The sequence below is a fragment of the Orycteropus afer genome, unplaced genomic scaffold, assembly GCF_000298275.1.
Source record: "Orycteropus afer afer isolate SDZICR_OR568_19922 unplaced genomic scaffold, OryAfe1.0 scaffold00048, whole genome shotgun sequence".
Classification (NCBI taxonomy): Eukaryota; Metazoa; Chordata; class Mammalia; order Tubulidentata; family Orycteropodidae; genus Orycteropus; species Orycteropus afer.
Window position 1 is genome coordinate 3,762,153 of NW_006921635.1, and position 14,145 is coordinate 3,776,297.

Consider the following 14,145-nt stretch of genomic DNA (forward strand, 5'->3'; position numbering starts at 1 on the left):
AGGGCTGAAAATCTGCATTTTTATAAGCCAAGCTGGTGATTCTTGAGTTCAGGCCAGTTTAGACATAAGACTCCCATACTGAAGCCAGAAAAGCCGCCACCATCTGTGAAGTAGGGAGACAGACCCCTTAAGGACCACATGAAAAATGCCCAGGCCTTCCTGGGGGGCAGTGGAGGGGCTTCAGGTGGGGATCCCTGCCTGGTCCTCCTAAGCCCTTCCACCCCAAAGGGCATCTGGGGACGAGGAGTGGTGGGTCCTTGTGTGTGGGGTACAGGGTGTGAAACGCTGTGGCAGGGGAGGGCAGGGCCCCGCCCAACCAGCCCACAAAGCTGCTATTCAGTGTGTGAGTCTGCATGAGACAAGCACTTAAGGCCATACTTTCCAAACTGCTTGACACTTGGGATTCTGTGGAAGCATCCTGGGGAACAGTAATGGGAGGGACAGAAATGTTAGGCCTGTCCACGCCCCAGACCTTTCAGCAGCAGCAGTTTGGCTTTTAGAAAAGAACATTTTCTATGTGGAGCACAGAGAGGTCTCAAACTCAAGGACCCACGGAGGGCCTAGCCTGCTGAGAGACAGGAGGGAGTGGTGGGGACTGCGGCAAACGTGTGGAAGGTGGCAGCTGCTCCTTAGTTCCTGTTCATTTTTGCTCTGAAACAGTGAGGTGCAGGGCTGCTGGATCTTGACATTCCCAGGTTCTCACCCTCTTTGGGCATCAGTCGTACCATCTGTAAAATGGGGCTAGTAACAGTATCCACCTCATAGGGATGCTGATGCCTAGTGCTTAGAACAGTGTCTACACATCTTAATGGTTACCTATCATTGGTGGTTGTTCTGTAAAAAAAAAAATCTGAATAATATTCCTGCCAAAGTGCAAAACCTGAATCTAACGACAAACAAAATGGACATGACAGTTTACAGAGCCATAGCCTGGACTCTTCAAAAAGGTTAATGTTTTGAAAGATGAAAGCTAAGGAATTTTCCAGATGAAAGGAGCTAACAGTGCAACATGTGATCTTGGACTGTTAAAATCACTGCTGGAAAGCACATTACTGGAACAAGTGGATCATCAGAATATGGATATTATATAGAGGTAGTCCATCCATGTCAAGTTCATGGAACTGGACAATTGGACGGTGGTTATGGAGGAGAATGTCCTTATTTTTAGGAGGAAGTATTTAGGCACGAGAAGGAGCCCTGGTGGCACAGTGGTTAAGGGCTGGGCTGGTAACCTTAAGGTCAGCAGTTTGAACCCACCAGCTGCTCTGTGAAAGATGTGGCAGTCTGCTTCCACAAATATTATACAGCCTTGGAAGCCACAGCAATGGGTTCAGTTTTTGGTTTTGTCTTGGGCACGAAGGGTTGTGCCATCTACAACTAAAACATACACTTCAGGGGAATTATGTATTTTGCTCACTTTTCTTACTTTTCAGTAGGCTTAAAATTTCTACAAAGAAATGTCTGAAAGATATGGAGAATTCTGCTTCAGGGCTCAGCTGGTTCAGGCAGCACCCCAGACCCAACAGACACAGACACAAGGAACTGTCCCTTACAAGTGTATTTCTGTGTTCACACACACACACACACACATACACACACACACACACACGCTCGACATGGCACGGGGCAGGAGGTTGAGACAAAGAACAGGAAGCATCCAGGTGGCCCTGACATGGGACCAGAGGAGGGCTCCGGCCCCCACTGCCTCCCAACAGGTGAACATGGATCTGGAAGAACAGGAAATGCTATTCTCTTAAAGGCAAGTTTCAAAGTGCAGTCATTTCTCTTTAAAAAAAAAAACCCTCTTCCCTCCATTCTCTGCCCCCCAATGGAAAGCCAGCCCCCTGTGCAAGCTGTCCTTCAGGCCAGGGCAGGACAAGGCCACGGGGAAGGGGTGTTAAGGCCAAAGCTTGGAAACACCCAGACCCACGAGGGCTCAGGCGTAGTGGCTGCCAGGTGTCAGTGGGTGGTCCCCTCTGTGGTCCAGCTGGTCCTGCAGGCGAGCAAACTCAGCCAGCTCATTGAGCTCCTGGAACTGTCGGTCTGTCTTGTGGCTGACCAGTGAACGGTAGAAGTGGACGGCAAAGACGATGAAGACCAAGCCGAAGGGGACCATGATGGTGGTGGAGGCGATGGCGGCCGCCTGGCCCGGCGTGATGCCGTCAGGGCTGCTGCCGTTGACGCCGAGGGCCCCGCCGCCAGCTGAGGGCTTGCTGGTGGGCTGTGGCTGGCCCGCCTGCTTCTTGAGGGGGAGGAACTTGACCCAGCAGAGCAGCACGACCTCGGCCAGGAAAAGCAGCGTGCCGATGACGGTGGAGAAGGCCCAGGCCAGCTCGATGTGGCGGTGCATGCGCTCGTGCGGCGACTCCTTGACGGAGTTGAGGTTGTGCACGTTGCTCACGGCCTCGATGTTGGGCAGGATACAGGTGCTGATCATGAGCGCGAACAGGTGCACGGCCACCAGGACCGTGGTGCAGGCACTGAAGGCGATGAGCAGCCCCGGCGGGTAGTCGTGGCCAGCATCCAGCTGTACCTCCACCATTGCCACCTGTGGGGGCAAGGACAGGCGGGGTGACTGCCGGGACAGCCATGGCCCATGGGGATAGTGACGGGCTCCAGCTCAAACCCATCCGTCTCTAAGACCCTGGGGTCATTTGCCTGCTCAGAGCCTCAGCTGCTGTATCTGTCTAATGGGGACAATAAGACCTACCCACTTGGGAAGTGGCAGACAGTAATTGGTGAAGAAAGTGGGCTGCCTGGATTTGAATCCCGGCTCTGCCACTCACAAGCTGTGTGTCCTAGGGAAAAGCATTTAGCCTCTCTGAGCCTCCATTTTCCTACCCATGAAATGGGGACAGGCTATCAGTTCACAGAACTGTTTTAACAATTAAACGAGAGCCCTCAGCACTTGGTAAACAACTGGATGGAAACCACTCCAGTTATCCTCACCCAGCCAGCAATGAAAAACCAGCCACCACGCCTGCCGGCCATGAACTCCCCACCACGTAGAGGCTGGTGCTTCATGCCTTGCTCTGGGGACCAGGACAGGAGTACGGGCTGGAGAGGTGAAGGCCCCAGGTCCTTCATGAGAACACAGTGCACTGACCGACAAGGAACTGAGAGGCTTCCCAGAAGAGGTGGGTGCGGGCTATGCCAGCAAGCCCTGAGGGTGTCTCCTCCAGTGCCAGCTCCAGGCTCTAGCACTGACGCACTAAACGCTCTCCAGTTCCTGGAGACTTGTGCATCCAGGGTCGCCAAGGGCACCTCTCACCACCCGCAGCTTCTCACCTGGACCTTACGCGTCGCCCCCAGCTGAAGCAGCCAGCTTATCAGATCTGGGACGGGAGCCACGGGGGGGGTGGTGGCAAGCGGCCAGGTCTACCCGCAGGAGCTGGGACTGGAGGGGCCCCTGCAGCTGACGGCAGCAACACCATCGAGGCTGGTGGTAGTTAGTGGCCGTCAGTGCCCCCACACATTCGTGGTGACCCCCGTACCACATAATCAGAGCGCTGTGACCCACAGGGTTTTCACTGATTTTTGAAACTAAACTGCCAGGCCTTTCTTCCCAGTCCACCTCAGTGTGCAAGGTCTGGTGAAACCCATTTTTCATCATAGCAACACGCTAACCTCCAACGCCAGGCAGATGGTCACTACGTTTGAGGTGCCTCAGCAGGCGATCAAACCCAGGTCTCTGGTGTGGAAGGTAAGAATCCTACCACTGACCCACCACAATCAACTATGAAGGGTGCAGGCTCCTTATCAACTGCTCTGTAACATGCAAACATGAATGAACTCAGCTGCTCACTTAAAGGATGATGGTACGAGTCCATCCAGAGGTACGTCAGGAGGCCTGGCACTGTTCTTCTGAAAAACCCCGTGGGGCACAGTTTTACTCTGACACACATGGGGTTGCCGTGACTAGGAGTCACTTGACAACTGGTTGGCTGGGTGGTGGGTATGTGTGTACCAGGCTGAGACAGAGGAGGGCTCATGCTAGAAACTTCCCACTAGCCTCTCCCCATGACCCAAAGGCGGATGGGAATGGGCCCCTTCCTGTCTCCCCAGCTCACCTTCTACCTGTAACATCTGGTCCTGTTGAAAAGGGGTGTGTGCCCAAGAAACGCTTTCATTTCTTGTCCCCTGCATCCTTTAAGAGGCCTGGGAAGGTCATATGGGGCAGTGGTCAGGGGCATGGGCTCTGGAACCGGGTTGCCTGGTGGTGAACCATGGCGCTCTGCCCCTTACAGGTTGTGTGACTCTGGCAAGTGACGTCACCTTCCTGTGCCTCAGTTGCCCTGTCTGTAAAAGAGGTATATAGCACCAGGTTGTTCTGAGTAGTCAGTGATTTAACGCCACATAAAATATTCAGTGCCTGTCACACAGAGAACCCTCCATGAAAGTAAGCTTCATTATTCAGTTTAAAAACTTCAAGCCTACACCCACCAGCTGGACATGACATGAAGTCCTCTTGGGGCTTCCGCCCGTCTGTCTGCCTGAGGGGTCCGCTTGGGCTGGGAAACCACTAGGGCCTAACCCTCACTCCTTGGTTTTGGCTTCAGACCCACCCTGTTCACTGTGTGACTAGGTCAAGACCTGCCCTTCTGGGCTTCCCAGGCCTTCTCAGTAAAACAGGGTGTGGTAAGAAAAGGTCAGGGCTAGAAGGCATTTGGGGTCAGTCGCCATTAGGAATCTGATATAGGGGATGGCTCCTTGCTCCAAACATCCAGGCCAGGTGTGTGTATTACTGGACTCTGCAGACATATCTGACCGCATTCATTTCACAGACATTCCTCCCTCTGTCCCCTTAATTCACAGTCTTTCGCCTAAGAATTCCCAGAAAAGAGATTGTACATACTTTTCAGCCTCAGAGTTTACTAAACGTTTCAAGCTCATATAAATTTGGGGCAGGGCTATCAGGCTTTCTACCGTATCAAAGATCACTGGCTGGCTGAAGCCAAGCCCGGGAATTCTTGGTACATGAGGGTGTTGGGTGGTACCAGGCACTGGACACCAGGCCTCTGGGCATGGTGAGTTCAGGGCTGCGTCCCGTGGGTACCCTGCTCACACCCCCAGGCCTGACCACACCTGGAACCACGGAGCCCCACTCCAACAGCAAGTGTTTCCTGCCAGCTCCCCTCCCTGCCCCCCACCAGCACTTCCTCTTCCTGTTTTGGCCGTCTGCCCCTGAACCTGAAACCCAAGAGGGATAAGCAAGAGAGGCCGCTGCTTGGCAGACCCAGGGCCACTGGCTATTTAGGTGCTCATGGGAAATGCCCAGACCCATAGGTGGCTCAGGACCTGAGCTGGCAGCTGGGGGCACAGTCAGGTAACAGTCCTACTTCAGCTGGGCCCCCACTTTACACCTGCCGCCCTCTAGGCAGCCATGTCTCCCCATCCACACAGTCTCTTTAAGAGCACAGACCCAAGAGCCAAATCCCAGCGCCTTCCACTTACAAAGCTGGAGACCCCGGGCAAGTCTTTCAACCTCTTTGTGTCACAGTTTAAACCAAAACCAAACCTGCTGCTACTGAGTGGATTCTGATTCACAGCAATCCTTTAGGACAGAGTAGAACTGCCCCGTGGGGTTTCCAAGGCTATAAATCTTAACAAGATTTATCTTCAAACTACCAACCTTTGGGCTAGCAGCCAAATGCTTTAACCACCGCACCACTAGAGCTCCTGTGCCACTGTTTACTCATCTATAAAAGGGGACTGACAGGAGTTATCCTAAAGATTAAATAAGTTCATGAATATCAAGCCCTTAGAACAAGGCCTGGCATAGAATAAGCTTTACCAGCTGTAACAATTAACATATTATCACCACCTTACGAAGGAAGAAAGGAGGCTCAGAGAGGGGAGGTCAGTTGCCCAAGGGTCATACACTGCTGTTGGGTGAGGAGCCTGGAGTTAAACTGGTTCTAAAGCCCATGTGAAATAGAGGTACAAGGACTGCTCCCCTCAAATGGTCGTTGTGGAGATTAAGGCTTGATTGTAAAGGGGCACAGGTCTGAAGACACAGGAGGTGCCCAATAGAGGTTAGTTCGTAAGACAAATCCAGGGCGAAGAGTGGAAGAGAAATAACCCTTGGATGCCCTCAGCTCAAGAAGCTCTGGTGGCACAGCGCCTAAAGCACTTGACTGCTAACCACAAGGTTGGCAGTTCAAACCCACCACCGGCTCCGCAGAAGGAAGATGGGGCAATCTACTTCCATCAAGATTTACTGCTTCGGAAACCCAATGGGCGTCGTTGGTATCAACTTGATGGCAGTGAGTTTGGTTTTTTTTGCCCTTGGCTCAAGCTGTGGAGAGCTGGGTCCCTTGGAGGGGTAAGAAGTACAGGCCCCCAACTCAGCTGTGTCCAACCTTGGGAACTGGGAGCCCAAAACTATAGCTGGTCACCTCAGAGGGGCAGAAGGCTTCTTCCACCATTTCTCTCATCCACAGGGGCTGAGAACAGAACGAGCCTGTCTTGCTCAAGGCCTGGGGCCGGGGGAGGCAGGAGGCTTGGCCTGCGGTGCTGGCACCTCCAGCCGGAGGAAAGAGCTGGTCACTGCGTTCTACAAGGAACCTGTCACCTTGCTGGACCCTCCCATTTCTGGAGGTCAGGCCACATGGCTGGCTGTAGGCACCTGCCCACATGTGAGACCATATTCAGTACCACGAGACTGTGTGAGAACATTTGCATGAGGAAGGGGCCCAAATCCTGGACCCCAGCGAAACCCACTCCTAGGAATGCACATCTCTGCTTTCCCCAGAATGTGTCTTTGCTTGCTTGGGACATCTCCCCATGGATGGGAAAGCAGAGAGAGACAGGGGGGCCTCCCAGAATCTGGCTACCGCCTCCCAGGGCCCCACAAGTCCCAGAGATCAGATTGCACGAAGCTTCACTAGGTAAATATAGCCAGAGCGCTGGGCCTGTCCTTCTCCCAAAATAAATACCTCCTGGCAGCCACAGGCCTGCCTGAACCTGGCCACACAGGTCTTTAAAGGGCAGGAAGGGTGGGAGACCACTGTCCTCACCTCAGACTGGGCCACAGATCCCGCAGGAGATACCTGGTTGCCAAACCTCAAGCATGAATCGAAGAAAAGGACCATCCTATCCTGCTAGGGGTGGGGTCCAACTGCCCAAATGCCAACCGCCTCTCCTCAACCCTGCTGGACTCCACCAGGACCCCGACCACCTGTCGCCCAGATATCCAGGTCCCCTAAACAGCCCTCCCATGCCTGGCTAGGCTCTCGCAGCTTCTCGGAGATGTGACTTTTCTTTCCCAAGTCTCGATATTGTCTTGTTTGGCCTTCCAGGCGGGTGGTGGAACACGTGGGCTTACGAGCACAGTCGCCCAGAGCCACTCAGCTGTCTGAGCGCGCCAGTCCCACCTCAAATGCCAGCCATCTACAAGGAGAGCAGTGAGGCCTAGACCAGGCATTGACAAACTCTCCTGATCCTAGCAGCCCAGTCCTCCAAACGCATCTATTAATAGATACACATTTGTAACAGCAACAAAAGTTTCCCCAAACAAAGCCTACCCTTAAAGCACACTAACATGTAGTCTTTTTTTTTACAACACAGCACAGTTAGCGCAATGGTTAAGTGCTCACCTGCCAACTGAAAGGTCAGCAGTTGGAACCCACCAGCTGTTCCGAGGGTGAAAGACCTGGTGACCTGACTCCTGTAAAGATCACAGCCAAGGAAACTCTACGGGGCAGTTCTATTCTGTCCTACAGGGTCACTGAGTCAGACTCCCGTCCCAGGCACAAACCAACAATGCCTGCTGCTACCTTTTCTTCCATTAAAAAAAAAAAAAACGTTGCTAGTTGCAGCCGACTCAGTTTCTATCAGTCACTAGCAGGTGGGGTGGAGAGCAGGCTAAGAGTGTCTTGGCATATGGCTCATTCTGACTTCAAATTTATCGTCTAAGTCACATCCCATTCATTCCCCAGCCCCTCAGGCTGCGGCAATGCCTTTCATTCACTCACTCACAAAAAAATACTGATTGAGAAATTACTGTATGTCTGGAAGCTCTTGTGGACCTGCAGGAAACTCAATAGTTAAGCACTTGGCTGCTAACCAAAAGGTTAGTGGTTTGAACACTAGCAGCAACATGGGAGAAAGACCAGGTCACCTGCCCCTAGGAAAGCTTTTGGGGCAGTTCTACCCTGTCCTATAGGGTCACTGTGAGGTGGAATCGACAGCACAGGAGAAATGACAGCAAAAACCATCCCCCCCAGGGGGAGGGGGATGATAACAACTAAACAATAAAATCATGTCTTGTTTCCTCCACTATACTCAGAAATTTCTGTTTCTCACTGGGCTGGGTTCCTCACAGGCCTTCCTAAGAGGTTGAACAAAGATAGGAAGGAAGACTTGATCTTTGGAGTACTGAGTCTTAGAAGACAAGATGTCATATGATATTCCTTTATTACTTAGCTCATCCTTTAAATTTTTCTATTTTTCGTATCATATAAGCTTATACATGATGTATTATTAGAACATGTACGTGCTTTATAAACAAATGTTGAGGCTTATGCTAAAAGCTTTGGTGTTTGATAGGGAAATGTGATCAAGTTTGGATACTGCCGTTTAGACCAGGGGATGGCAAACTATGGCCCAGAGACAGTAGTTTTTGTAAATAAAGTTTTATTGGTGCAAGCCACAACCATTCATTTACTTCTTATTATCTGTAACTGCTTTTGTGCCTTGATGGCAGAGTTAAGTAGGTACCACTAGGTGGCCCACAAAGCTGAAAATATTTGCAGAGAAAGTTTGCTGACCCCCAGCTTAGACCCCAAATACTCCCCAAAGAGGGTTCTGCCAAATAACCATCCCTTGAGGTTTAACTCTGACAAAACCATTCTGTGGTCATACCGATTTGAGATGTCCCTTCTGGGGAGCGTATTAAAGCCTGGAAGTGTCCCCGGAGAGAATCTGCTGACTTTGTCTAGAACACTGACTACGGTAGCCACAGTGACCCCAGGAAACCCGACTTAGACTTCTCCTTTACCAGCCCACCTACACCAGCAACCCGCAGGGCTTGTGCTGGATTAAACTGTGTCCCCCAGAAACGTGCTGTAGATCCTAACTCCTGTGCCAGTGGTTATACTCTCATTTGGGAATGGGTTGTCTTTGTTATGTTAATGAGGCAGGATCTGTGAAGGGTGTGTCTTAAAGCAATCTCTTTCTGAGATATAAAAGAGATGAAAACAAGCCAGCAGGCAAGCAAACCACAAGATCATCTCCCAGGAGCAGAAGCTCAGAGACAAGGACCTTCCTCCAGAGCCAACACACTAGAAAGCCTCCTGCTAAAGCCAGTGCCCTGAACTCAGACTTGTAGCCTCTTAAACTGTAAGAAAATAAATTTCTGTTAAAGTCATCCATTTGTGGTATTTCTGTTCTAGTAGCACCAGGTAACTGAAAAAAAAAAAAAACACCTTACTGCTGTTGAGTCCGATCCGACTCACAGTGACCCCTCCTTGGATTTCTGAGGTCGTAGAAATACTATGTACAATTACTACGGAAGTAGATTGCCCCATCTTCCTTCCAAGGAGTGGCTGGTGGGTTTGAACTGCCAGCCTTCTGGTTAGCAGTCAAATGCCTTAAGCACTATGCCAAGATAGGGCTCAACATTTCTCTGGGCTGAAAATTCCAGAAATATGCCACAGGCACTTGTGGAGTTTTACAAAAGGCTTCTCTGCTGGGTGAGGAGCTCCCTCCCCTCGGGGCGCTCAGCAAAATTCCATTTATACACAGCCCAGCCAGCAAATTCAGTGTGCAAAATTGGGCATCTGGAAGACCTCAAAAGCCCAGTTATCAACCAACTGGGGGGAGTTGGTAATGGTGATGAGAGGGTGGTCCAGGGTAAAGGGTACGGGCTCCAAGCCAGACAACCCAGGGCTGGAATTCTAGCGCTGGGCATCTTATCCACTAAGCCTTCATGAGTCTGTTTTCCTGTCTCTGGTCCACGTTTTCAAAGAGAGGATTAAAAAAGAATGAAAGAAAAGGGCCCAGACTCATGCCTGGCACCACAGGTAACCATCATCATCATCATTACAGAATAGCTCACATAACTCCTCTGCTCTAAAATCCTCAACGATTTCCCTTTGCCTTTGTAAGAGTTCAAACTCTTCCTCCACAGCCGCGCAAAGCCCTCCAGCATGTGGCTTGGCTACGTTCATCTTTCTCTTCTATTCCCTGTTGTTGCTGGGTGTTGTCAAGCTGACTCCAACTCACAGAGACTCTATGTGACAGAGCAGAACTGACCCATCGGGTTTCCCAGGCTGAAATCTTTATGAGAACAGGTTGCCAAGTACTTCTCCTGCAGATCGGCCGAGTGGATTTGAACCGCCAACCCTTCGGTTAACAGCCAAGTGCTTAACCACTGTACTATCAGGGCTCCTTCTACTCTCTATACACCCTCAACTCCAGCCACACCAGTCATCTGCCTTCCTCCAAGGCCCTATAATTTTTCTTTTCCATAACTCTGTTCATGCCATTTCCTCAGACCAGAGGTTTCTTCCCCGAGCCCTAACTCCACTAATCAAAACGCGATCCACCTTCACACTCAGTGAAATCCCATTCTACCCAGAGCCTTCCCAATCAGATGGCCCTTACGCCGACCTCACCTTGGGCCAGGTGTACTTTAAGTGCTTGGCAAACATTAAGTCATTGAATCCCCACAGGAACTTTACAAGTTTGGAACTACTGTAGCCCATTTTACAGATGAGGAAACTGAGTCCAAGTGAGGTTAAGTGACTCCTCCAAGTTCTCATGGCTTTAAGAGGTAGAGTTGGAATTTGAACCCAAGTTGCCTCCCTCCAGAGCCCGTTTTCTTTGCTCTGTGGTACTCAAGCCTCCAAGCTCTGTCATCCTCTCTCTGATGCCTTCTCTCCCACAAAAACAGGGCTAAACCATGGGCACAGGGCTCCACAGCTTACCAGCTGGATGACTTCAAGCAAGTCATTCATGTGAGACAACTGGAACGACCCCTACTAGGCTGGACATGGATCACATGTTGATCACCTAGCAGCCTCTAGCCAATTTTAAGAGCCCAGTCAACAACAGCGATGATTACTATCATTAGGAGTCATGGTAATTTCTTGCTTTCCTCCATGCCCACTAAACGCCAAACCTCACAGATGGTTTAGGAGAGAGTCTTATGATTTGAACACTTCCTTCCAACTCATTAGGAGATTGGTGGTGTAGTGTCTAAGGCATGTGACTGCTAACCAGATGGCTGACGGTTCAAACCCACCAGCCACTCCTTGGAAGGAAGGTTGGGCAATCTACTTCCATAGTGATACCGCCTTGGAAATCCAAGGAGGGGTCACTATGAATCGGATCCAACTCGACAGCAGTGAGTAGTGAGTTCCAACTCATTTTCACAGAACTTCTGAACAACTTCTGAATCTAGCTCTGGGACCTGGGAACAAAAGGGTGCTAGTGGGCAGAGAACTTGAGGAGGTAGATAATCCAAAAATAATTGATCCCGGGTCGTGGAAAGCATTTTGTTTATGGCAGCAGGCTGACCTTCCCAATTATCTTCTGCTTAGGCTAACGTTACAGACCTGCCCGTCTCAGCAGACCAAACCGCCACATGTGTGAGGCCCACAGCCATGAAGGGCAGAGGCTCAGGCAGGCTGGGAACCTCTTGCCAAGAGGTAAACTGACTCACAGCTCACAAGGGTACCCTCGGCTCGAGGATCACCTGTACGGTGTTAATCATATGCTATACCCAGGGCCTTTTGTTTCGTATGTGACATTGGAGCTTGGATGCTGAACCCAGGCAAGACCTGTTGTAACTAGAAATGCTATCAAGAGCGGGTGGGAATCTTGTCAGCAGACCAGATGGTAGCCAAGGTGTGTATCATCAAACCCCCAACATTTCTCATGGGCCTCAATCTGGAGTCATAACAAATCCTCATGAAAACCCATTGGAGATTAGGTTCTTCAGTCTACTTTGTACAGATGAGCGAACTGGCCTCACCTGGCGTAAGCTAACTGCCTGACATCAGTCGGTCTATACTCTCCAAGTCATGGGCACATGGGGGCCTCTCAATTCCCTCCTGGCTCTTTGAGAGACCTTCCTCCAGTCTCACATGCTGAGCAGGCAAGGCTTGCATCCCTGCCAACTCACCCCCCACTGCGGAAGAAAGGTCACATCAGCTCCTTGGGTTTTCCAGGTCTCCAGGAAAGAAGCCCTCTGGGGGCAGGAAGTAGGTTGTGCTGACTCACAGGCCAAGAGAGAGTAATCCAGGAAACTTGTTCACTCTCGTTTCCATGGCGTCAGGCTGCATAAGCAGCCCCTCCTCCGAGGCTCACCCACAGGCTGCATGTCTGCGGTGCGGATGGGACACGGTCAAACAAACCCTGTGCCCCCTCCAATCCCATCTCTTCTGTGGATTTCATGCCTAGTGGTAAATGCAGTGACCCTGTTGGCATTGCTCCTCCAGACTGTAGGCTGTCTTGGGGTGCAGCCCTTTCTGGCCTGCAGAACTTTGGGGGCTCTCTCAGTGGAACCAAGAACCCCTCTCCACTCTGTTGGGGAAAACAAAGCTAAGAGACAATCTGGGTGAGCCAAGGCCTACCCAAGTGCCACTTGTCGCCCCAGCCTTCTGACTTCCTCGCACTGTTTTTAGCAAGAGGAAGAGGGAGGTGGCTTTGGACTCAAGGCCAGGGTCCTCGGGGAGGAAGAGAACTTGAGGAGGCCAGAAATGTCCCCCACTTGGTCCCCAACTCCACTGGAGAGGGAAAGGTCTGGGCCACTCTGAATCTATCTATGGCTGCAAGAAAAAGGGGAGCATGACAACATGACCCCACATTTTAAACTCGGAGCACTGCAGTGAGGAGCTGACAATCACTGGGGTTCCTCTCTCTCCCTAAAATTGCAACTTTTTTTTCCTTAAAAGAAACTTTTCTGCCCTATTTCTCATTCCTTAGGCCTGAGCTCAGTCCACCACCAAACAGGGTTCAAGTACCTAAGTGATGGGGTTCTGCATGCCAGCCCACCTGGATGCAAATCCTCCCTCTATCACTACCCAGCTGGGTGACCTTGGTACGGTCCTCTGACAACATCACCTCAAAGCGTTCTTGAGGCATTAGTGCAGGGGTGAGGGAAGCTACCCAGGGACCAGCACACAGTGAGCACTCAGTCAGGGTCAGCTATTCCTAGTAATTTTTCAGATGGCACAAGACAAAGAGACTGGCCTCTTCGGATGTGGGAGCGACAGAACAGAACTCCAAAGTATGGACAAAAGCTAAACACTAGAATGCCACTCCCTTACACACACACTCACACACTCCCTTGATTTACTTCTCAAAGTTGGAGAAACTTCTGAGTTGTTGATGAACTGCCCCATAAGGTTTCCTCGGCTACAATCTTAATGGGAGCAGGTCCTTCTCCCATGGAGCCACTGCTGTTGTTATTTGCTGTCGAGTCAGACCCGACTCATAGCAACCCCTCCTTGGGTTTCCCAGGCAGTATCTGTACAGAAGTAGATTGCCCCATCTTCCTTCCAAGGAGTGGCTGGTGGGTTTGAACTGCCAGCCTTCTGGTTAGCAGCCAAGTGCCTTAGGCACTACGCTACCAGAGTGGGTTCAAATAACCAAACCTTCAGTTAAGCGGGTTAAGCACTTAACCACTCCATCACCAGGGCTAACTTCTGTGTAGTAGCGTTCATTCAGAAATCAAGGCCCAGAGAGGTAGAGTGATTTACCAAGGTCACACAGGCAGCAATCTCCTGGCCTTTCTCGGGCTCTGGGCTCACCTGGGGTTGTCTAGGAAGCCCAGGCTCTGCTAAAGTGGCCCACTTGTTTGTGGAATACAGGGAGCAGCGACCCAGACACACGCCCTAAGCAAGAAAGCACACGTGGTGCAGCCACACCCTCTCCCAAGGCCAAGGGCTCAGCTCATCCAGGGCAGGCAGGAATGCTCTGGGCTGGTGTGTGTGTGGGGCCGACCCCAGTCAGGCAAGCTGATGTCATTGGATGTGGTAATAAGGACTTGTTATGTGGTGCCCTGCCTCAGATAGACTCCAGATTCCAGGCCTGAAAGTAACCACAGGGCCACTTGTGAAGCCCACCTGTGGGCCTCACCCTCTGAGCCCTGGGAGGCCTGCTCTCACTCCAGCTGCGGGGAGTATGGGGCGGGGG

The 14,145-nt window shown here is 51.3% G+C and overlaps 1 protein-coding gene across 1 annotated transcript in view; it reads right to left on the bottom strand.

The window, feature by feature from the left end:
* Positions 1-1,936: 1,936 nt before the first annotated feature.
* ORAI1 (ORAI calcium release-activated calcium modulator 1) overlaps positions 1,937-14,145 on the bottom strand; it is a 13,230-nt gene continuing 1,021 nt past the window's right edge. Inside the window, exon 2 of the mRNA XM_007938153.1 lies at positions 1,937-2,548. Coding sequence (XP_007936344.1) covers positions 1,937-2,548 — 612 coding nt within the window. The remainder of the gene's footprint in view (positions 2,549-14,145) is intronic.